The sequence below is a fragment of the Haliotis cracherodii genome, unplaced genomic scaffold (assembly GCF_022045235.1).
Source record: "Haliotis cracherodii isolate W230 unplaced genomic scaffold, xgHalCrac1.p SCAF_15, whole genome shotgun sequence".
NCBI lineage: Eukaryota > Metazoa > Mollusca > Gastropoda > Lepetellida > Haliotidae > Haliotis > Haliotis cracherodii.
Window position 1 is genome coordinate 7,481,572 of NW_027266270.1, and position 24,964 is coordinate 7,506,535.

At 40.5% G+C, this 24,964-nt stretch overlaps 2 protein-coding genes across 3 annotated transcripts in view; one reads left to right on the plus strand and one right to left on the minus strand.

Annotated features, from left to right (window-relative positions):
- LOC139462212 (vesicular glutamate transporter 2.2-like) overlaps positions 1-6,495 on the plus strand; it is a 36,454-nt gene extending 29,959 nt beyond the window's left edge. Inside the window, exons 12-14 of the mRNA XM_071243806.1 lie at positions 192-276; positions 4,378-4,427; positions 5,492-6,495. Of these exons, the coding sequence (XP_071099907.1) occupies positions 192-276; positions 4,378-4,427; positions 5,492-5,680 (324 nt within the window). The 3' untranslated portion in view covers positions 5,681-6,495. The remainder of the gene's footprint in view (positions 1-191; positions 277-4,377; positions 4,428-5,491) is intronic.
- Positions 6,496-15,380: 8,885 nt separating this feature from the next.
- Positions 15,381-24,964, minus strand: part of LOC139462218 (xylosyl- and glucuronyltransferase LARGE1-like) — a 472,136-nt gene continuing 462,552 nt past the window's right edge. For both annotated transcript variants that reach the window (XM_071243812.1, XM_071243811.1), the window contains 3 exons: positions 23,874-23,998; positions 20,686-20,784; positions 15,381-17,799 (listed from right to left, as the gene is read on the minus strand). In XM_071243812.1, coding sequence (XP_071099913.1) covers positions 17,712-17,799; positions 20,686-20,784; positions 23,874-23,998 — 312 coding nt within the window. In that variant the 3' untranslated portion in view covers positions 15,381-17,711. The remainder of the gene's footprint in view (positions 17,800-20,685; positions 20,785-23,873; positions 23,999-24,964) is intronic.

Consider the following 24,964-nt stretch of genomic DNA (forward strand, 5'->3'; position numbering starts at 1 on the left):
CAAGATATGAAGCAAGTGATGCTAAGCTGTTTTCTCAAAGTGATGTTGCTCTCCTTTTTTTTCAAAGTGATGCTGTTTTCCTTTTTTTAAAAAGTGATGCGAGTTTTTCCTCAAAGTGATGCGAGTTTTTCCGCAAAGTGATGCAAGTTTCTTATTCTCAAAGTGATGCTGGTTTGTTTTTCTGTCTCAAGGACTTGGATGGCTGGAGACACGTATTCTACATCACCATCGGCGTAGTCGCTGTAGCTGCCATACTGTTTATAATATTAGGTTCAGGTACGTTTTATCACCACCCATTAGTCTCAGGTGAGTTTACAACCACCAATTAGTCCCAGGTGAGTTTACAACCACCCATTAGTCTCAGGTGAGTTTACAACCACCCATTAGTCCCAGGTGATGTTTACAACCAACCACTAGTGTCAGGTGATGTTTACAACCACCCATTAGTATCAGGTGAGTTTACAACCACCCATTAGTCCCAGGTGATGTTTACAACCATCCATTAGTCCCAGGTGAGGTTTACAACCACCCATTAGTCCCAGGTGAGGTTTACAACCACCCATTAGTCCCAGGTGAGGTTTACATCCACCCATTAGTCCCAGGTGAGGTTTGCAACCACCCATTAGTCCACGGTGAGGTTTACAACCACCCATTAGACCCAGGTGAGGTTTACATCCACCCATTAGTCCTAGGTGAGGTTTACATCCACCCATTAGTCCCAGGTGAGGTTTACATCCACCCATTAGTCCCAGGTGAGGTTTACATCCAACCATTAGTCCTAGGTGAGGTTTACATCCACCCATTAGTCCCAGGTGAGGTTTACATCCACCCATTAGACCCAGGTGAGGTTTACATCCACCCATTAGTCCTAGGTGAGATTTACATCCACCCATTAGTCCCAGGTGAGGTTTACATCCACCCATTAGACCCAGGTGAGGTTTACATCCACCCATTAGTCCTAGGTGAGGTTTACATCCACCCATTAGTCCCAGGTGAGGTTTACATCCACCCATTAGTCCCAGGTGAGTGGAGTTTACAACCACCCATTAGTCCCAGGGGAGGTTTACAACCACACATAAGTCCCAGGTGAGTGGAGTGTACTACCACCCGTTAGTCCCAGGTGTGGTTTACAACCACTCATTAATCCTATTTGGGACCGGAGTCCCCGCGAGATTGAGTCTTACATCATGAAAGACTTTATTAAGGCAAAATACAATGAAATCCACCAAACCTTTTTCAAAAGTCACCAAAAATCTCTACTGCAAGAAGCGTTGTTTGTACAATTCCGTCTCTAGGACCCGTGAAGATCCGGGGTAGAATAGGTTGCTCACTTGGTTGATGCATGTCATCGTATCCCAATGCGTGGATCGATGCTCATGATGTCAATCACTGGATTATCTGGCGCAGACTCGATTAATTACAGGCCGCCGTCATGTAGCTGGAATATTGCCGAGTGAGGTGTTAAAAACAAACAAACAAACACGAGCATGTGTTTATGAATCACCATCATTTTGTGATGATACCATGTGTTCGCGAAAAGGTATCACGCGTCATTTGTTCACCTGAAAAACGGGAACACAACTAAAGAAGACCTAACAAAACACTTCGTTTTAAACTGGCCCTCCTACCCAATCCCCCCCCCCCTCCCCCCCCCCCCCCCCCCCAACCACCACCACACCACACACACACACCTCCCCTGCCCACTCCCTATACACACAGACGCACACACCCACCCACCCGAATTTACTGTTTGGTGCAGTTGTCGAATCAGATCTGCACGCGCGAATGAGCACCATGAAATATGACTCATATGTTTTGATATGATTTGATCTGAGAATAAATAATACTGATATATATGGTAATGAATTGTATCTGAACATAGATTTAAATCAGCAATGCGTCCATCGTATTTTGGATTGTGTGACAGCCGTTTAGCTGCCGCTCTATACGGAAACTAGACATTGTAATCGATGATATGATGAACAAACTCACAGAAAAAAACGTGAATCCTCTTAACGAAAATCAGAAACAAACATCAATGTCTTGATGAACAAACAGAATAATAACGTGATCTGATTAATACACTCACAAAACATGTGGGACCTGAAGATCATGCTCACGTACACGCACGCTGTTTGTTTTGTATTACTGAACAAGGAAACAGAGGTAAATAAAGGTGATATTTACCTAAATGAGTACGTTCGTGAGCAAAGAGAGACCCGCTTCGGAAGTTATTGGGAGATATTACGCTTGATGAGAGATTGGTGTTGACCGAAAGCTCACTCTGTAAGATATTGGTGTTGATGGGAGGCTCGCTTTGTAAGATATTAGTGTTGACTGGAGGCTCGCTTTTTAAGATATTACTGTTGACGGGAGGCGCGCTTGTAAGATATTAGTATTGACGGGAGGCTCGCTTTGTAAGATATTGGTGTTGACGGGAGGCTCGCTTTGTAAGATGTTGGCGTTGACTTGAGGCTCGCTTTGTAAGATATTAGTGTTGATGGGAGGCTCGCTTGTAAGATATTAGTGTTGACGGGAGGCTAGCTTGTAAGATGTTAGTGTTGACGGGAGGCTAGCTTGTAAGATAGTAGTGTTGATGGGAGGCTCGCTTTTTAAGATATTAGTGTTGATGGTAGGCTCGCTTGTAAGATATTATATGACGGGAGGCTCGCTTGTAAGATGTTAGTGTTGACGGGAGGCTAGCTTGTAAGATAGAAGTGTTGACGTGAGGCTCGCTTGTAAGATGTTAGTGTTGACGGGAGGCTAGCTTGTAAGATAGTAGTGTTGATGGGAGGCTCGCTTTTTAAGATATTAGTGTTGATGGTAGGCTCGCTTGTAAGATATTATATGACGGGAGGCTCGCTTGTAAGATGTTAGTGTTGACGGGAGGCTAGCTTGTAAGATAGAAGTGTTGACGTGAGGCTCGCTTGTAAGATGTTAGTGTTGATGGGAGGCTAGCTTGTAAGATATTAGTGTTGACGGGAGGTTCGCTTGTAAGATGTTAGTTAGTGTTGACGGGAGGCTAGCTTGTAAGATATTAGTGTTGACGGGAGGCTCGCTTGTAAGATGTTAGTGTTGATGGGAGGCTCGCTTTTAAGATATTAGTGTTGACGTGAGTCTCGCTTGTAAGATGTTAGTGTTGATGGGAGACTATAGCTTGTAAGATATTAGTGTTGATGGGAGGCTCGCTTGTAAGATATTAGTGTTGATGGGAGGCTAGCTTGTAAGATAGTAGTGTTGACGGGAGGCTATAGCTTGTAAGATATTAGTGTTGGCTGGAGGTTCGCTTGTAAGATGTTAGTGTTGACGGGAGGCTCGCTTGTAAGATATTAGTGTTGACGGGAGGCTCGCTTGTAAGATGTTAGTGTTGATGGGAGGCTCGCTTGTAATATGTTAGTGTTGATGGGAGACTATAGCTTGTAAGATATTAGTGTTGATGGGAGGCTCGCTTTGTAAGATATTAGTGTTGATTGGAGGCTCGCTTGTAAGATATTAGTGTTGATGGGAGGCTAGCTTGTAATATAGTAGTGTTGACGGGAGGCTCGCATGTAAGAGGTTAGTGTTGATGGGTGGCTCGCTTGTAAGATGTTAGTGTTGATGGGAGACTATAGCTTGTAAGATGTTAGTGTTGATGGGAGGCTAGCTTGTAAGATGTTAGTGTTGATGGGAGGCTAGCTTGTAAGATATTAGTGTTGACGGGAGGCTCGCTTTGTAAGATATTAGTGTTGATGGGAGGCTCGCTTTGTAAGATATTAGTGTTGACGGGAGGCTCGCTTTGTAAGATATTGGTGTTGATGGGATGCTAGCTTGTAAGATAGTAGTGTTGACGGGAGGCTCGCTTTGTAAGATGTTAGTGGTTGACCTGAGGCTCGCTTTGTAAGATATTAGCAGTGACCAGGTTTAACGACACAAATTATGTTCGCTGGATATGCTATATGTACTGAAAATAATGTGTGGTGATACAACTAATTGTTCGACAGTGAAAAAAATGTATGCCTTGAAACTTGTGACCGAAAAAATACATCTAAGAACTTGATGCAACATTAAACATGAACGTCCTCACTCACTTGACATACAGTAAACTACGGATATAACGAACTCAAAGGGACCACTTATTTTAGTTCGTTATAACCGTAGTTCGTTATAAGCATATATACAGTATAGCTACAGCAAATAGTCGGGACAAAAAAGTAAGATCGCTATATCCGTCAGTTCGTTATAAGCGTGTTCGTTATAAACGTAGTTTACCGTATTACATTTGCAGTGTGTTCGGGTGATGTTCATTCTGCAGCTGTGATCAGTGAGCATGTTTAGTGTAATCAATATGTACATGACAGTAACCGCTTCATATTAACACAGTGTTTGTACTCCCAACAGGTGAAGAACAGCCGTGGGCAACGCCACCTGAACACATTCGTCTCGTACAGGTATAATACAGTTTATTGATTCGGGCTGGATCCGGGCATATTGCCAGCCTTAGGGAAAGTGTTCAGCCTCAATTCAGATTGGCGTGATCATTATTGAATTTTTTGAAAACATAATAATGTATTTTGAATCCAAAACACGTTCACTGTTTTGTGTATTTATTTTACGAGTGAGTGAATGTGTCATGGCACACAGATTTCGTGGATCGCCCATATCATCAACCACTGGTTCGCCTGATACAATAAGTGAGTATGGTTTTACGCCGCTTTTAGCAATATTCCAGCAATATCACGTCGGGGGACACCAGAAATCGGCTTCACACATTGTACCCATATCGGGAATCGAACCCGGGTCTTCGGCGTGACGATCGAACGCTTTAACCACTAGGCTACCCGACCGCCCCTCGCCTGACACACTTATGTACTGGCCTCCGTGATATAGCTGATATATTGCTAACTGGGGGTAAAACAACCCTCACTCACTCAACATAGGGCCACGGTTCCTTATTTGTTAATTTCACGCCGTAATTGGCTGAACAGGATTTCATTCCTTTGGCATCCCAGAAACCAATGATGGTGGGTCGAATCCCATATTCACCCTGATTATTTATCTGGGTTTGTCAGCACCATCCTCATGGTAGGAACTGCACCACCTCGGGCGTTCCTCACACATCAAGCTGACACGCCGTGCTATAACTGGAATACTGTTCAAAGCCTTCCCGTGAAGTTCCGGGGTAGAATATGTCTTCAGCTACCCATGCTTGCCCTAAAAGGCGAATATGCTTGTCGTAAGAGGCGACTAACGGATCGGGTGGTCAGGCTCGCTGACTTGGTTGATGTATGTCATGGTATCCCAATTGGGTGGATCGATGCTCATGATGTCAGTCACTGGATTGTCTTGTCCAGACTCGATTATTTACAGACCAAAGCTGGAATAATGCTGACTGCGGCGTTAAACAACAAACAAACAAAACAAAACTGTTCAAACCAAATGAATTCATTCACTAACTAAGACTTTGAATACGTGTTGGTTTATAAAGAATCTCATGAGTGTTTTTCTTACACAGAAAACTGACCCACTGGCTAAACGACCCTACAAAACATATACAGTGCAGGGTTCTAAACGACCAGTGGAGGTTAAAAAAGCTGATGATGTCGCTGCAGAGAAAGACTCCGATAACGACGTTGTCGCTCCGGCAAAAGACGACAGCCGGGAAGGCGTCTCTGTTACAGATGAGGCGAAATCTACATCTTGAAGATGAGTGTTTGAAAGAATATTGATATACCTTGATGTATTGTACATACAAACGTATAGATTAAACTACCAAAAATGACAGAAGACAGAAGGAGATTAAATACATACCCAAACAGTTTTAACATATGACTCACTGCAAGTTTCTACCCAAACCAATTGTGATATGTACATAGACGTAGCAGAAGTTTTTGTTTGTTTGTTTTTTATTTAACGTCGCAATCGGCAATATTCCAGCTGGACCAGACAATCCAGTGATTGACATCATGAGCATCGATCCACGCAATTAGGATACGATGACATGTATCAAACCAAGTCTGCGAGCCTGACCACCCGATCCCGTTAGTCGCCTCTTACGACAAGCATAGTCGCCTACGGTAAGCATTGGTTGCTGAAGACCTTTTCTACCCCGGATCTTCACCGGTCACGCAGCAGAAGTAGTGGCTAGCCAAAATCGAATACATTGCCCTGTAATTATACAAAACTGAGTTTATAACTTCAGGCTCTTGAAGGTACTATATACATATACACAAGACCCTGTTTATGTGTGTGTATACATACATATATATTATATAGTTTCATACAGATTCGTAAAAGGCGACTAACGGGATCGGGTGGTCAGGCTCGCTGACTTGGTTGATACATGTCATCGTATACCAAATGCGACTCGATTAAGTACACACCGCCGTCATATAACTGTAATATTGATGAGTGCGGCGTTAAACAACAAACAAACAAATCATTCAGAAACATGATCTCATACCGTATATCATACAGTGTATCGTTGTTAATCAGGGACTGAAAATGTCGTTAAGCTTGAAGAATGTTTTGCGTTTTTACAGTTTGGGTTGAAGGTTATGACACACTTTGGCTTAAAATGGAGTATGTATTCACCAGTGCTTCAAGACATACAGTATGTTTCTTTGACAGGGAGCAAAACAATCATATTTACCTTTTTCCAGAACATTCAACATGCCCAATGAACGATTTTTTTATTTGTGTAAACTTTTCAGCATTTTCGGGAACAAATAATTGTGTTGTTGAAACGAACGCCAATGTAGTTTCTGTTTATTGCCTTAAAAAATATCTTAAAAAATCTAAGACCATGTTAGATATACGTGGTTTACTCCATGATTTAGGCCACAATATTATTTGATTTTCGTTAGATTTATAGTCAACTGCGAAGCAGGAAGCGTATCATAATTGTAAATGATCTTTCAAAGTGCTTTTTATTCTGACGTGATACACCTTGACGGCGTTGGGTGTTGTTCGTGCTATCAATCACTGGTTCGTCTAGCCCAGTCGGTTGTTCATAGTCTGTACAATAGTTTGAAAACCCATGTCACATTCCCAGTGTATACTTGTATCTGTAGACTGCGGTAATTGATAATGTGCCAAATGTCATCCAAGTAAGACCCGCTAGGTTTGTGTTTAAATGGTGAAATATGTATTTTGATTGTTATTATGAGATCATATATACCTGTTAAGTATATAAGTTTGTAAATGGATGCTGTATTTCAGATTTTTCTTCAATGTGTTATTTGTTGTTAAAGTATGTTAAAATGCATCAAAAATAAATTCACAGAATATACTTGAAGTATTCTTGCGTTGCTCTTAAAATACTTCATGTTCAACGTGGAAATAAATAAAAGATTGGTGAGTCGGGCTTAACGCTGCTTTGAACAGCGTTTCCGTTGTCTTGGGAGAAAACCTAAAGATTTTAGACTACATGTATTTCTACCTTTGTGAAACGAAGTGCACGATCCTGAAGCAAAGGATCAGTCAGTAAGAGTATTGATCGAACCAACAATTATCAGATCCTGGCACGATTAAGGGACGCAACTCTTCTCAGAAAATTGCGGCGACTGATATTACTGGGAAACGCTGGTCCCCCCGAGTCAAGAATATGTATTCTATGTACAAAACAGTAAAGTTTCTATGTTATTTGTTCCATACACTAACAATATGAGTGAGTGAGGATAGTTTTACGCCGCTTTAGCAATATTCCAGCAATACTGACTTCACACAGTGTACCCATGTGGGGAATCGAACGGGGCCTTCGGTGTGACGAGCGAACGCTTAAACCACTAGGCTACCCCACCGCCCACACTAGCAAAATGAAAACGGCCTGAGACGCGTTCTTAAACCATGGCCACTCTTCAAGGTACATGAGCTTATAAAGTTTTCAAACATCATCGTTTAACAACCGAATTTAATGAGATGTTCAAGAGTTACGCTTTGGGCCTGTGCGGTGAAAGTTCAGCTGTGAGAATACTGTGTCAATCGGCCCCACGTGATGCACGTGAATATGTTCCCGGAATGATGCACGTGAAATGTATTCCCGGGGCCTTTCGCACCTGCTCTTTGCTATTTGGCGATTGTTAAACGACTTGCCCATGTTGATTGGCCAATTATGAACGAACATGTTTGTTTGTTTGTTGTTTAACGCCGCACTCAGCAATATTCCAGCTATATGATTGCGGTCTGTAAAACAATCGAGTCTGGACCAGTCAATCCAGTGATTGACATCATGAGCATCGATCCATGCAATTGGGATTGATGACATGCATTAACCAAGTCAGCGAGCCTGACCACCCGATCCCTTAGTCGCCTCTTGCGACAAGCATATTCGCCTTTTACGGCAAGCATGGGTTGTTAAGACCTATTCTACCCCGGAATCTTCACGGGTACACGAAAATGAGTTGAGCGGTTTCGGGTATTACCGAACAAGCGGCTATTACCGAACACAATTTCATAATTTCAGAATAATCGTCTGCTTCGAAAATGTAAATTAAAACACACAGAATAGAAACCAGGAAAAGAAAAACAACGAGCATCACATTCTTACACGTTTTGCGTATGTTGGTGATGAACGGGCCGATAACTCGGGCTGCATTTTATACACAAATGCGAATAAATACGGTAAGTACATTTTGTGTATATTGATCAATTGGAAGGCGCGCTTATTGGATTGTTCGCTAGCCGATATATTAGCATATATCGCCGTGGGCGCTTATTAGAGCAGGGTTTTAAAATGCCAAAAGCACAGAAAACTCTTCCACAGGTGTCAAACCCTAATTAGTGTCTCAGACTGGCTTTAATATCAATATATTGTAGAACAGCCCAACGGACACGCTGATGTAAACACTGCTTTAATTATGCGGGGAAAAATGAGTCATTGACAGCTTGATTGACTGATCTGTGAGGCTACAGGATTAAATATGTTACCGTTAAGGGAGGTAACTCTCACAGAGAAGTATGGTTCATGGTTAAAAAAAATATGCTTTTAAAAAAATGTTTCTGGAAGTCATTGTTGTGAAAACATGTTACTAATTGTGTTTTCATAATATGTTTGTTTTCTACGTTCATATTACATAAATATTTAATCTGAAATGTTCATGTTCTCATTCCTGATTCTGAAGGTACCACATGCAATTTACAACTCGTTATGGGTACAGGACCTTGTAGCTAATAATAACAAAGAAACTCGCAGACGTGGCTCCCTCTGATGGTTGTTACGACCACAAACAGTTTTAGTGTAATAATTTAAAGTTAGGAATATTTTTCAAAATATTTTCATAAGTATTTCTGTTTTTAGTATGTAGTACGTACATCATTATACATATGTGAGACAAAGATAAAGCTTCTTTTTAAAGTCTGTTTAAATCTTTCTAACTTTTACTCAATCCTTTGTACCTTTCTCAAACCAAACTCAAATATAGCACAGCGCCAGGGTGAAGCAATGATACTTCAGCCACCACAAAATTGATAAAGCTCAACTGTTGTTCGGATTAGCCCGACACGTGTTCGAAAAAGCGCGACGCAGGTGATCGGCTGAGCCCACAAGGATTACACAAAATAAAAAGTTGACGATGTCAAACATCTATCTGCAACAAGTTTGCAGGATGGCATTAACTCATCTTTACTGGTAAATAAGATTCGCATTGAAATGTTTGTTGTATGTATTAATTATTGTTTCATTTCATGAAACACAGCAGAAATGTTGCGGGATATAGTGTTAGCTGTTCGGTAATACCTGTCACTGCTCTACTTCTGTCTATCTATTCAGGTTTTTTTCCTTAACAATCACATGTTCATTCAATGTACAGAATAACCTACTGAAAGAAAATACAACTTTCCTCATACATAAACGGATTAGCGATTAGTACATGTGTATTTATTAATTCCAAAGAATTTCTTCTGTGTCGCCATGGCAGCATCTTCCCGAGGCAAGAGAGTTAACTGACTAGGAAACTGAACTTTTAAAGTCAGTTAGCTCCCTTGCCTTGGGAAGCTGCCAAGGCGGAAGACCAAGTTCGTTAAATGAAGGTTCGAGGTTCGAATCCTGTTGGCAACACACATTGTTTTTGGCATGGATCCATGCAATTGGGATCGATGACATGCATCAACCGACCCGTGAAGATCCGGGTAGAATAGGTCTTCAGCAACGTATGCTTGCTGTAAAAGGCCACTATGCTTGTCACAAGAGGCGACTAACGGGATCTGGTGGTCAGGCCTGCTGACTTGGTTGATGGATGTCACCATATCCCAATTGCGTGGATCGATGTTCATGATGTCAATCATTGGATTGTCTGGTCCAGACTCGATTATTTACAGACCGCTGTCATATAGCTGTAATATTACTGAGTGTGGCGTTAAACAACAAACAAACAAAAAACATGCATCACCCAAGTCAGCGAGCCTGACCACTCGATCCCGTTAGTCGCCTCTTAGGTTCGCCCAGGTAGACATGAGCTCAGTCAAAGGTCAAGCCAACGCTCCATGTTGAAAATACAAACAAATGACTAGATGTTCCATTTTATTACAAAGTTATCATTATTATACATACATATATAAAATGACAATATGAAAGATGAAATGACAAAATGCCTGTATGGTTTTATTACACACCCCTCTCAGACTTGGAGCAACCATTTGATTTCAAAAGGACGGAGGGCTTTTAGTTTGAGATCAATTATTTTTCCAACATGTTAATGTTAATAATTTTATTTTTATTTTTATATTATATTTTTACTACAATGCAAGGAGTGTTATTCTTTTTCTTTAAAACAGGGGCCTGATTATTTAAAAAAAAAAAATCCCCTCCACCTTCCACCTTGAAAATAAATGGTTGCTCCCTAACAGTACATTCTTTGGACGGGAACCTACATCGTCTGGTTCAATTTTATTTTTTCGGCTTGAACAAATTCTGACTCGCTAAACAAACTGCTAAAGACACAGAACCATAAGACTGATAACAGTTATATCTATGTCATAGTTACATAGTAATATGGTTATATCTAGTTATACCTATGTTACACAGAGATATGAGTACTGGCCTTGGAAACGCATAAAAGGGCACCAAATCATCGACACCCAGCTGAATTGGGCTTTCTGATTTTCTGATCTCATATATTTCAAACTCTACTTGTCTTCTGTAAATAAACACTATTTGATTGATTAAGCTTTGTAACAGTATCTTCAGACCTAATGTTGTTCTTACATATGATCCAAGCACAAATGTCTTTTTACTGTTTCCAATTATCGGAAACCTCCTACAGTGAGTGAGAAAGATTTAAGTTTCAGGCTGCCTTGAACCGTATTCCAGCAATATAGTTACAGGTCCTCACAATGTGTGGGGAATGCATGCAGTCATGTGTACTTTGAATGTTTACCAATCTGGTGAAACCCACCATCATTTGTATAGTGCTGATAAACCAAGGACTTTAATGCAGGGTGAATACTGGATCAGAACCCCGATCATAGGATCCTGACAAGCCAAAGGGATGTAACTCTGCAATCAAATCCCATACCTGTGTTAACTGTGCCTTTGGTAATGTCCGAAAGATGTTATTTATAATTTGTGACAGTAGAATGTCCCATAAATATTTGGAAACATCCAGAAAATGGTCCGTTATCTCATGTGTCATTTAGGCCATATTTAGTTGGTTTATGAAACCGACGGACAAGGAAAAAAACGAAATGAGAAAAAGAAAAGAAAATGCTTTTGACACAATTTGTTTTGGCTAACTGATTTACAATTAGTTGAGAAGAAAAAAACATGATCTAATCACAGCTGTTCATAAGAAATGGTGAACAACACTATAAAAATCTTTATTCTAGCAACATAAATTTTTTTTCTTAAGTATCTTACCATGTTGAAACTTGTTTATGTTTCCTTCATTAGTTACAGTACTAATCTGTTCAAATCCAATTAAAAAAAATATATGACCAGCCATATTGAATATTGTGTCAAAAAGTTTGTAAACAAACTATTTAAAATCAGAGGACTTATTTGTAGTCCCATCCTCGATTATCCAGGGTATTATCTCCATTTTATTATGCTAAAAACCCTGGCCCATGCACCACCACAGCTTTGTTTCACATCTCTATCTTCATCTTGCCTACACTACCTTAACACAGTACTTCTCTCGCTGACGAGCCAAAAATCAACAACCAATAAAAATTCCTCATATGATGAAAGTTTGACATAAATCTACATTCCATATTGCATCTTTCACAAGATTTAATGAAATCAGGATACTGTTATAAATAATTTCTTTGCTGAAAAAGTGTTTCTTATGAGTTTAAAGACAGCGGGTAAAGCCATGATGCTACAAGGCGTTCCCAGTGTATTATTTAAAGAGCTGGCCGCTTGTTTACATCATGAAAGAACAGTGTACAGTCAAGTCCTGATATAGTTGGTTGGATATGATTATGTCGGATCATTGAAATTAAGTAGTATCAACATCCGAAAATCAGACAACTACTCAATAGAAAACGATACAAACATGTAATGAAAAAATGAAATGTGAAATGTTCATATTGTTATACAGAAAGCTGCTTTCTTAGTGGCTAATGTTGACTTCCTGTTAGTCATTTGAAAGGTCGTTCTGACGTGACCTGTAATTGGATGTCCTCAGCAGTAGCGAGAACTTGTATCGGATTTGAATGAGATTGAGGTAATGTTAACATATGATTAATCATGTTATGTTTATTTAAAGCATTAATTGTTTATTGTTAACCAAATTACCTCTGCAGCCACTCGCATCAAAACACGCGGCTGTGTACTCGCAGGCAGATGACATACGCTGATCACTGCGTTGGATATAAGGAGACTGATTAATGAGTGATTTTGGTAATTTGTTCCAAATGTGTCGGAGTGCAAGACTGTCGGATATTATCAGGTCTAAAAAGCAACGATTGAATCAGTTCCCATCATTAGTGTCGGACAAAGTCGATTGTCGGATTAACAAGTGTGTGATTAACAAGACTTGACTGTAGTTTGATTCGATAGCTATTTTTAGCCTCATGTCAGTTATGCCCCGTTAACTCAAAACAAAGCTATGCATGGTGGCAGATGGGTACAGACAATACACCATGGCGACACCTTGGATACATGACGACGATGTAGTACTCCTAACACTACACTCTTATTACCAACAAGTGTCTTATATTCTGTAACATGATGGTCTAAATGGTCTCTATGATATGCTAAACAATGTTAAAAATCTCTCAGGGAATACCCGCCTTGATAAAGCTCACACATATACCATGAGCACACAATTTTATAGAAATATGCCCCAAACTATTCATGATCCCTAACTATTTACGCCCAGTATATATTAGCAAACCAACAAGATTGACATGTACAGAAAAAACAGGGATCTGGGGCAGTGAGTATTATTGACAACCACGTGTTTCATACATCTAACCGCTCAACTTAACATGAGTCAACTCAGTTGTTGGAAGACCGGAGCTAAATGCCACTATAACAATATAAATCAAAAACAGTTAAAGCTCCCAACTGCTTAATGTTTGATTGACTAGAAAATAACAACCGACAACTACAAGAATCAATCAGACATATTTACATGAACTATTAACTTCATAAAATGTTATTGATCAACTGCACTGCTCGTAGTATTTGTCTGATACAGACCTTCAGGTGACAAAGCATTAGATGTAAATACATATACATGTTCAGAGTTCGAAAAATCCTTGTACGAGTGCACAAGTACCTAGACTGGACCAACAGATGGTAAATGAACACATGAAAAGGGTTAATGACGGGGCAAGCCACAGTGTGGAGCCCGGCTGATGGTATTCCAGATGCCACAGTGTGGTATGCTGGATGCGGAGCCTGGTTGATGGTATTCCAGATGCCACAGTGTGGATGCGGAGCCTGGTCGATGGTATTCCAGATGCCACAGTGTGGTATGCTGGATGAGGAGCCCAGTTGATGGTATTCCAGATGCCACAGTGTGGTATGCTGGATGTGGAGCCCGGTTGATGGTATTCCAGTTGCCACAGTGTGGTATGCTGGATGCGGAGCCTGGTTGATGGTATTCCACATGCCACAGTGTGGTATGCTGGATGCAGAGCCTGGTTGATGGTATTCCAGTTGCCACAGTGTGGTATGCTGGGTGCAGGGCTCGGTTGATGGTATTCCAGTTGCCACAGCTTGGTATGCTGGATGCAGGGCCTGGTTGATGGTATTCCAGATGCAAGAGTCGTATGCTGGATGCGGAACCTGGTTGATGGTATTCCACATGCCACAGTGTGGTATACTGGTTGCCATGAAATGTATAACTGGTATGCAGATGCCAGTATTTCAATTTGGAAAATTAATTTTGTTGTTATTTCTTACAAAAAGCGACAAATCAATAAATATTTAGCCTTAGCTTATGAGCACGTATAGTCATGGATTCTGTGTGAAAGTCCCACTCACATTTCCCTGTACCAGCTGTGGTAACTGATATGACTCAAGAATAGTTCAGAAATTGGAAAGGGAAATTATGAATCTCAATGTAAACAAGGGGGAAACTATCTAGGTCATGGAGAAATGATCGAGACTGAGCAAAACCATGTTGTTCTTGTTGGCAGACTTACCATATATTACAGTAGATAAGCTGATGAGGACCAGAAAAGATTCTGTACAGAGGGTTCGGTTTATGTACGGGACACACTTTCATGAAAGTATTTTACAGATCGTGATCTGTCAGAAATATTTAGAAATAATTTAGTAAATTCCTAAACATCTTAAGGTGACAGTTGACACTTTAAAAACTATTTTCATCCATAATGACACCACAAAATACCAAATACCCTGTATTTTAACAGTTTTACCACAGAAAACCCACAGTTTTACAATAAAACAAAGAAACCTGATCCCAAACATCTCCAAGAAAAGGGATTTTTAAAAATTGAGCTGCACAAATTTATTTGAATATTTATCATCCCCTTCCCTAGGTGGTTGGGACAAATCAGAAAACCATACAATAAACAGAGAGGCCCAAAAACATGATGGGGAAACAGGATCTCTTTCAACAATACCTTCTCTGTTGGCACAAATATTCCACAAACACTTCCTCATTTACACATTATCTAGGAGTGAAATGTATGAGTTAAAATGTTTGGTGAATCCTTGTAGGGTTAGTTTTTCCTCAGTGAATCATGCTGTGTCATGCAGCGTTCACAGCACTATAAGTTCATGTCTACCTTAGACCTATGTCACATATGTTTTAATTGATAGTCGTAGATCTTTTAATCAATAGCTGTAAATATGTAAGTCGACAGCTGTAGATTTTTTAGTCGACAGCTGTTGATCTTTTAGTCAATAGTTGTAGACCTTTTAGTCAATAGCTGTAAATCTTTTAATCAATAGCCATGATTCTCTTAGTCAAATCTCAAATATCTTGTAGATCTTTAAGTTGTTGGTCATACAACTTTTAGTTGACAGTTGTAGATCTTTAAGTCGAAAGTAATAGATTCTTAAAGGGGCACTGATCTAACGCCATTCCCCGGGACTGGTTGTTGCCTTTGTTATTGTTTTTTCCCAGTGAGTACCCGGATGTAGAGCAGAAATCTAGACTAGCTCGCGACCTCTGTTGCGCCATTCGTAAGCGCATTAGTCACTTTTATGGATACCGGTAGTAATAAGAGCGTATGGTCACATTGATCAACAAAATGAAATACAGTTTTCGAGATGATAAGGAAATGTAGGTATCTTTTTGGGTAGCATCGGTAATGGTGACGAAGTTTTGATAAGTCACTTGCTTGGTAATTTTGCGATTTTCGTTTACACTATTTTGACTTGAAACACAAAGTAAATATTTCATCTGAGCATTGCTTTTTTTATAGTGTGTATATTTTTTTACTGTCAAAATGTGTAACATATTTATTAAATGTATAAATAAGATTTTTTAGTCAAAATGACTGAAATATTTACACATTTTATAAATTGCCTGAGAGAATCACATTTTACAAATTGACGGTAATCTATACACGCTTACAAAGGAAATGACCTGTGAAAACAACGTCTATCGCGCATTGAAGAATTTCCCAACCAAGACGTAGAGAAACAAGAACGAATCGGTTCAAATGAAGGAAAACAAAATGCAAATACCATATTTACAACATACCAAATTTATGTGTATAAATAGGCAGCTTCCTTGTTCGAGGAATGTATCCGTGAATATCCACACAAAGGAATAATGTCCCACTCATCTGCAGCTATACAAAATAACTTATTCGATGTCACGTGTCTCTGTAACTATCAAATATTCTAAAAGATATATATCGTTTCGGGATATTATAACCAGTGTTCGTTTCTCAACTGATCACTTGGATTGTTTCAGGTGTTTCACATAGGTGTCAAGTCTCAAGGGTTGGCTGAGAAAGGCCACGTGACAACTATTTTCATTACGTCCACGGTTCCTAAAAAATCCACTGAGTTTGATAACAATGAGCAACCAATCAACGTATTATCAGTTAACCCTTTGAACAAAGTATGTTGTTTTTACATCGGCACTTCACGCCATGATATGAGTGTATTCCCTTTGTTTTAGTAAACCTAGACATGTAAACACTTACTTTTGACATATACACTGTGCAAGATAACAGTGATTAATCAATCAACTTATTTTCTGTTAATCCTTTGATGACTAGGAACGATCCGTTGATTTACCTAAAAAAGTAAATCAACTGATCATTCATCTCTTGCTGGGCTGCCACGTGCATATTACATAACGCACATTTCACCTCATTTCAAACCTGGATTTAGATTGAATAATTACCCCAGACACAATAAATGCCAAATGAGAACCTTTGTCAGGTAATCTAAGTGGTGCTACCACTAATTGTACCTGTAATAAATTCATTAACTGAGCATCAAGTGAATGACGACAAATACACAAGTGTAGGGTTATACGAGAAAACGTGGATGACAACAAGGGAGTAGTAATCGTATTATCGACGCAATCCGAAATCCGAAAATGCTTTCACTGCATAGATACTTTTTTTAGTATTAAACTATAACCATCTGGGGTATTTCCAAATGACGACATCTGATGAGCTCCGCCGTTCTTTTTGTCTGTTTGTTTAGGCTGGAGAAATTAATTAACATGCGCCCTTTGTCGAATCTTTATAGATCACATTTAACCAATCAGTGTTTATTCAAAAATGCGTAAAACAAATATTGCCTCCAGCCTCCAAGTTTATTTAGCTGTCCTTGCAGACGGTAGCCCAGTCTCTGGTCACGCTCAGTTGCGTTGCGTATCATCCGGGTACTCATGGGGGAAAAAACAATAACAAAGGCAACAACCAGTCCGGGGAATGGCGTTAGATCAGTGCCCCTTTAAGTTGACAGTTTTAGATCTTAAAGTCGTTAGTCATACAACTTTTGGTTGCCAGTTGTAGATCGCCCATCTAGTGATGTAGCCTGCCACCTGGTTCTCTGTCCCCATGTTAAGTGATCCGTGGTCAGTTCTGGCATTATGTGACACATCTATTGCACTCTATCCAAGAATATCAACCAATCATATAATAAAAATATCCTTTTCAAGAACGTAAAACTTAATCATTTGACAACCATCATTCAAGACAAAGCTCACACAGTCACAGTCTTATCACAGAAACTACCATTCAACATCACACATCACACATCACACATCACACGTCATTCATCCTATCTTCCAGACACTATGTACAGCTCACACATCGGCTGACGCAGGAAGTGGCATCACCCGCTGAGATCACTCCACGGACAGATACTTGAGGGCTTTTATGCCATATTTCTTTGATAAATCTCTCTGGAATTCTCCTTTCAGAACTTTCAGACATCTGAAAAGAAACAATACCTTGATTGTAAGACTTGAAAGTAAAGACTCTGTATGTGTTGGATAAAGAACTCCAACTTGGGTTTTAATATTCAAAATTCAAAACCGAGGGGCGTTATCCAAGAGATAAGGGTTTTAAATATCATAACAAGAAAGAAGTGAGCAAATCTCACATACCCCCGTTATCCCCGCTGGTCAACAACAAATAGTAAATAGTTTGTAAATTAATGAAATATTACATATTTCTAACTGATTTTAACTTCAATGTTTTAAAAACTAAGATTGAGTTCCAGTGACAATTTCACCATGATTCCATGGAAACCGCAAAAATTAAAAAATTCAGAATCTTCAAACTAGCAAAAGGCACAAGTACCCATTGTGGTAAATGTGTGTAGCAAGTTTGGTGAAGCTAGGGTGCATGATTAAAAAGTTATGGGCCGTACAAAACACCCACCCTAAAAGTTAAAGTTACTAATGTTTCCATTGAAAGGGTAAAAATTAAAAAATTCAGAATCTTCAAACTAGCAAAAGGCACAAGTAATCATTGTGGTTAATGTGTGTAGAAAGTTTGGTGAAGCTAGGGTGCATGGTTAAAAATATATAGGCCGTACAAAACACCCACCCTAAAAGTATAAAGTTTCTTAATGTTTCCATGGAAACTGCAAAAATTAATAAGTTCAGAATCTTCAAACTAGCCAAAGGCACAAGTACTCATTGTGTTTAATGTGTGTAGCAAGTTTGGTGAAGCTAGGGTGCATGGTTAAAAAATTATGGGCCGTACAAAAGCTTGGACGGAAGGACGGACGGACGAACAGAACGCTATATACCCCCAATTTACTTTGTAAACGGGGGTATAAAAAGCCAAGAGGTAAGTGTTTTATCTAATTCATAAACCGAAAAAAGAAACTTAACACAACTTTTATCAACATTTTTATGTTTCAAACATACTTTCCATGAACCTTAGGAAACAGTTGCTGGCGTACGGTACTTGAAAAAGACATTTTTAAAAGCTTTGTGATTTATCAGCGCCTCTGTAGCCTAGTGGTACACTCACTGGGCTACAGATACGAAGGTTGCATGTTCGATCTTCGGGAATATAAAGAAAACATTTGTCATTTGATTTTACATTTCATTACATTGTGTTAAAATGCAAAATAAACTTCAAGCGAGAAACATTCAAATGTTACAATTTAAACAGACGACGTATTAATAAAATCCGGGGGGATATTATAACATATTTTATAGTAAATATCCCTTGGATATTATAACATCCCTGTTTATGTGATTTAATTGGAGAACAATAGGATGACGTCATTGGAGGTTTATAAGTAAAGTGCAAAGGAGTGTCTATCTCAGTAAAATCAGATCTTTAACTCAAATGTGATACCTCTCTTCATGGAGATATGACAACTGCTTCAAAGAAGGCGAGGTGAAACAGGGATTAACGTCACGTCCAAGACTATTTTACTCACACAGCAATGTGCATGCACATGTGGGGCTACTTGTACTGGTCTTGACTACTGACAGTTTTACAGTGCTAGCTCACTGAGATACCATGCCACAGTTTAACATGAATACCCCACTCAGACACAGCACACTGACCGAGCCGACCAGTCCTTGTTTTAGCCCCTTGATGGCGAGCGCCAGACAGGGTAACAACAAGTACCACCTTTAACGTCTTTTGGTATGACGTGGCCAGGGATTCAAACATTTGTTCTCCCTCCAGACGCTTTATCCGCAACATGTTTTATCCCCTTAACGCTTAGCGCCAGGCAGGGTAACAACAAGTACCATCTTTAACATCTATTGGTATGACACGGCCAGGGATTCGAACATTCTGCTCTCATCCATGAGGTCACTTCCATCTGACATACATACATCAGGGTTTCCCCTGACGCAGAATTCTTGCGTATATGACTCTCAATTAAGGAAAAATACGTCCAGAAATAAATGACTGCGTCATGACTGACGCAATTTCAAAATATCTATGTTGTTTACAGCTTTGGAATGAAAATATTACAATTACTCACCTGAACTTAATCTATAAACATTATCTGAAGACAATATATGCAAACATCTTAAAACTGACGTCTAGTTTTTCATTAATCATACAATAAAACATTTGACTCTCAAAAAATATTTTTGACTCCCAAAAATTTATACGCTGAGTCAAGGTGACTCTCAGATATTGGAGTCTAGGGGGAACCCTGATACATTGTATCTGAAGATTTGACATGTACAGTTGGAGACAACAAGAATGGTAATAAATTCAAAACAAATCTGGCACGACAACAGTTGCACCAATATTGGGCTAAAGGTCTTTATCATGAAACACAAAGCCAAGGAATTGGTCCCCACGATGAAGTTTCTGTAACTGAGTTACAGTTTTTTAATTTTATGTTTCATGGATTTATTCTAGCTTTTCCACACAAGGTTGGTCGAAATAAAAATAAATAGCTATGTCAATCATTTATTGATTTATATGAAAGTCATTCTGCCATGGAATTAAAACTGCAGCTGGCTTCTTGAATTCCTGACAGTGATGTAGACATGGAATTGATATGTAACATTTTAAATTTTATATTTTATAAGAGGCCCCTATAAGAGGATTTGTTTTTTATTTATTTCCTTTACAGCTGCTTTTTCAGGGGGGGGGGGGGGGGGGGCATGAATAAAAAAATAAAAAATATGTGTCCTTAAAGTGAGTGAAATTGGTTTAACTCCATCTTGAACATCATTTCAGTCATATCACATGTCAGCTTGATGTGAGAGGAAAGCCAGAAGTGACTCAGGTCGTGGATGTAGAATCAGGGCTATCAGTAATATGCGACAACCACAGCACCCAGTCTCACAACATGAAAGACAAAACCATTAACGCTTTAATACTTACTTTCTATATAATGAACTTGATCTAAACTTGGCAATGTCAAAACTAGGAGCATGAGGCATATGGATGATGAATGCATTAGGAAGAACGACAAACTCATATCTGCAAAATAGAAACATAACCATCATTATCATACACACAGCAATGGATGTCATGTGTGTTTCACAACATATGAGCGAGTGAGTATGGTTTTATGCCGTTTTAGCAACATTCCACCAATATCATGGCAGGGACACCAGAAATGCGTTTCACATAATGTACCAATGTGGGGAATTGAACCCGGATCTTCGGCGTGACGAGCGAAGGCTTAAACCACTAGGCTACCCCAAAACCCCTTGAAAAGGATGAGTAATTCCAAGGGTATGCAGCAGATGAATGTTCAAATTGTTTCAGCTACAATATGTATAGTTTGTAAGTTTTAATGTCGCATCGACACTATTTCAGCCATATACAGTCAAGTCCTCTTAATCCGACATTGTTGGTTGCATATGATTATGTCGGATTAACATTCGCGATCGAAAATCGGACAACTATACAATAGATAACGATTCAAACACGTTGTAATAAAACAAAAGGAAAAGGTCAAAGTTTGCGAAAGGTCGTTCTGATGTCCCTTGTAATGGGATGTCCTCAGTGGTTGCGAGAACTTGTATCCGATTTTAAAGAGATTGATGTAATCTAGGCATGTGAATAATCCTGTTTTGTTTATTTAAAGCAGTAATTGTTTATTGTTAAGCAAGTTTATCTCTGCAGCCTTAATATGCAGCTACTCGCCGAATCGTCTCGCATCAAAACACGGGGCTGTGTACTCGCGGGCAGATGACAACGGAGTACGCTGATCACTGTGTTGGATTAACGAGACTGATTTCAGCAATTCCTTGCAAATTAGGTGTGTCGGAGTTGGAGTGCGAGACTGTCGGATTAACAGGACTAGATAGCACTGATTTAATCTGTTCCCATCAATAGTGTCGGATAAAACCGATTGTCAGATTAACGAGTGTCGGATTAATGAGACTTGACTGTGTGCTGATGTCTGTGATCTTGTGTATGGATGGGTCAGTGCAGTAACAGACAGAGGGGTAATGGAGGACACTTGGACAGCTGAGTGCATTGGGGTAACAGGGGGTCTGTGAGGTAACAGGTCAGAGGGGTAACAGAGGCCTGTGAGGTAACAGGTCAGAGGGATAACAGTGGTCTGTGAGGTAACAGGTCAGAGGGATAACAGAGGTCTGTGAGGTAACAGGTCAGAGGGGTAACAGAGGTCTGTGAGGTAACAGGTCAGAGGGGTAACGGAGGTCTGTGAGGTAACAGGTCAGAGGGGTAACTGGTCTGTGAGGTAACAGGTCAGAGGGGTAACAGAGGTCTGTGAGGTAACAGGTCAGAGGGGTAACGGAGGTCTATGAGGTAACAGGTCAGAGGGGTAACAGAGGCCTGTGAGGTAACAGGTCAGAGGGATAACAGTGGTCTGTGAGGTAACAGGTCAGAGGGATAACAGAGGTCTGTGAGGTAACAGGTCAGAGGGGTAACGGAGGTCTGTGAGGTAACAGGTCAGAGGGGTAACTGGTCTGTGAGGTAACAGGTCAGAGGGGTAACAGAGGTCTGTGAGGTAACAGGTCAGAGGGGTAACGGAGGTCTGTGAGGTAACAGGTCAGAGGGATAACAGAGGTCTGTGAGGTAACAGGTCAGAGGGGTAACGGAGGTCTGTGAGGTAACAGGTCAGAGGGGTAACAGAGGTCTGTGAGGTAACAGGTCAGAGGGGTAACGGAGGTCTGTGAGGTAACAGGTCAGAGGGGTAACTGGTCTGTGAGGTAACAGGTCAGAGGGGTAACAGAGGTCTGTGAGGTAACAGGTCAGAGGGGTAACAGAGGCCTGTGAGGTAACAGGTCAGAAGGGTAACAGTGGTCTGTGAGGTAACAGGTCAGAGGTGTAACAGAGGCCTGTGAGGTAACAGGTCAGAGGGATAACAGAGGCCTGTGAGGTAACAGGTCAGAGGGGTAACGGAGGTCTGTGAGGTAACAGGTCAGAGGGGTAACAGTGGTCTGTGAGGTAACAGGTCAGAGGGGTAACGGAGGTCTGTGAGGTAACAGGTCAGAAGGGTAACAGAGGTCGGTGAGGTAACAGGTCAGAGGGGTAACGGAGGTCTGTGAGGTAACAGGTCAGAGGGATAACAGTGGTCTGTGAGGTAACAGGTCAGAGGGGTAACGGAGGTCTGTGAGGTAACAGGTCAGAAGGGTAACAGAGGTCGGTGAGGTAACAGGTCAGAGGGGTAACAGTGGTCTGTGAGGTGACAGGTCAGAGGGTTAACAGAGGTCTGTGAGGTAACAGGTCAGAGGGGTAACAGAGGTCTGTGAGGTAACAGGTCAGAGGGGTAACAGAGGTCTGTGAGGTAACAGGTCAGAGGGGTAACAGAGGTCTGTGAGGTAACAGGTCAGAGGGGTAACAGAGGTCTGTGAGGTAACAGGTCAGAGGGGTAACAGAGATCTGTGAGGTAACAGGTCAGAAGGGTAACGAAGGTCTGTGAGGTGTCAGTCTGTACATTCAGTGGGGTAATGGATGACATTGGTGTGACGGAGGTCTGTGAGGTGTCAGTCTGTAAATTCAGTGGGGTAATGGATGACATTGGTGTAATGGAGGTCTGTGAGGTGTCAGTCTGTACATTCAGTGGGGTAATGGATGACATTGGTGTGACGGAGGTCTGTGAGGTGTCAGTCTGTACATTCAGTGGGGTAATGGATGACATTGGTGTGACGGAGGTCTGTGAGGTGTCAGTCTGTACATTCAGTGGGGTAATGGATGACATTGGTGTAATGGAGGTCTGTGAGGTGTCAGTCTGTATATTCAGTGGGGTAATGGATGACATTGGTGTGACGGAGGTCTGTGAGGTGTCAGTCTGTATATTCAGTGGGGTAATGGATGACATTGGTGTGACGGAGGTCTGTGAGGTGTCAGTCTGTATATTCAGTGGGGTAATGGATGACATTGGTGTAATGGAGGTCTGTGAGGTGTCAGTCTGTATATTCAGTGGGGTAATGGATGACATTGGTGTGACGGAGGTCTGTGAGGTGTCAGTCTGTATATTCAGTGGGGTAATGGATGACACTGGTGTAACAGAGGTCAGTGAGGTGACAGGCCCGAGGGTTAACGGAGGTCAGGAAGGAGACAGAGGTCAGGAAGGTCAGTGAGCTACTCACCCCTGAGCGTCCAGCTCCATGGTATGTGCCACCTTGTTCCACCCGAAGCCCATGAAGCGCTGGTCATACAGGGGTACATCTTTACGCACGACCACATACGGCTCAAAGTCCGACTCCCAGCTCACCTGATCAAATGAAAACAGCTGTTTTAAAAGAATGTTGTGGTGTTGAGTTTCATGTATATTTGTAACGCCAAGGAACACAGGTTCGCAAACCATAAATGTCACAACTGTGGGATCAAACTTTCCTAGAACAGACTTTTCTTGTTCTTGCCAGTTGCTTAACTAATATCAGCACTGAAACAAAACCTTCTGAACAGATCAACACGGGAAATGTGATGACCGTTATCATTACAAACAAAAACACATATTGTATAAGGAAGAGAATTCATGGATGTCAGCTTCTTTATTATGAGGAACACAACGTTTCCAAATATTATAAATATTCACATTTCTATTTATTTCCCAAAATGACAATAATTATTCTTCTATGAGTTCACAAAAAACATGATACATAATAGTCCAAGTTTTACCACTGAAGCTTATTTTTCTAAATTACTTTGAATGGTTGGTTAAATGTTATTCAAGATTGATAAAACAAAATTTTGTTTTCATCATCATTTCTACACCACAGCTCATAACAAAATTTCAAAGGGACAGAAATGAATTCTACTTTACTGTAATTTGCAATGGAACTTATTATTCTGTCAATTAAAAAACACCCAGTCATTATCAGTGCTATCAGTATGAAACTATCTGGACATCTAGGTGTCTGAGCTGTCCTTGTTTTTTACATGCTTGCCGTAGAAGGCAACTATGCTTGTTGTAAGAGGCGACTAACGGGTTCGGGTGGTCAGGCTCGCTGACTTGGTTGATGCATGGCATCATATCACAATTGCGTGGGTCGATGCTCATGATGTCAATCGCTGGATTGTCTGGTCCAGACTTGATTATTTACAGACCGCCGTCATATAGCTGGAATCTTGATGATTGAGGCATTAAACAACCAACAAACAAACAAACTAGCAGGCTTACCAAGAAGTCAGTGTATATATAGGAAGGAAATTGGAGCCAAAATATTTTGTAATCAGA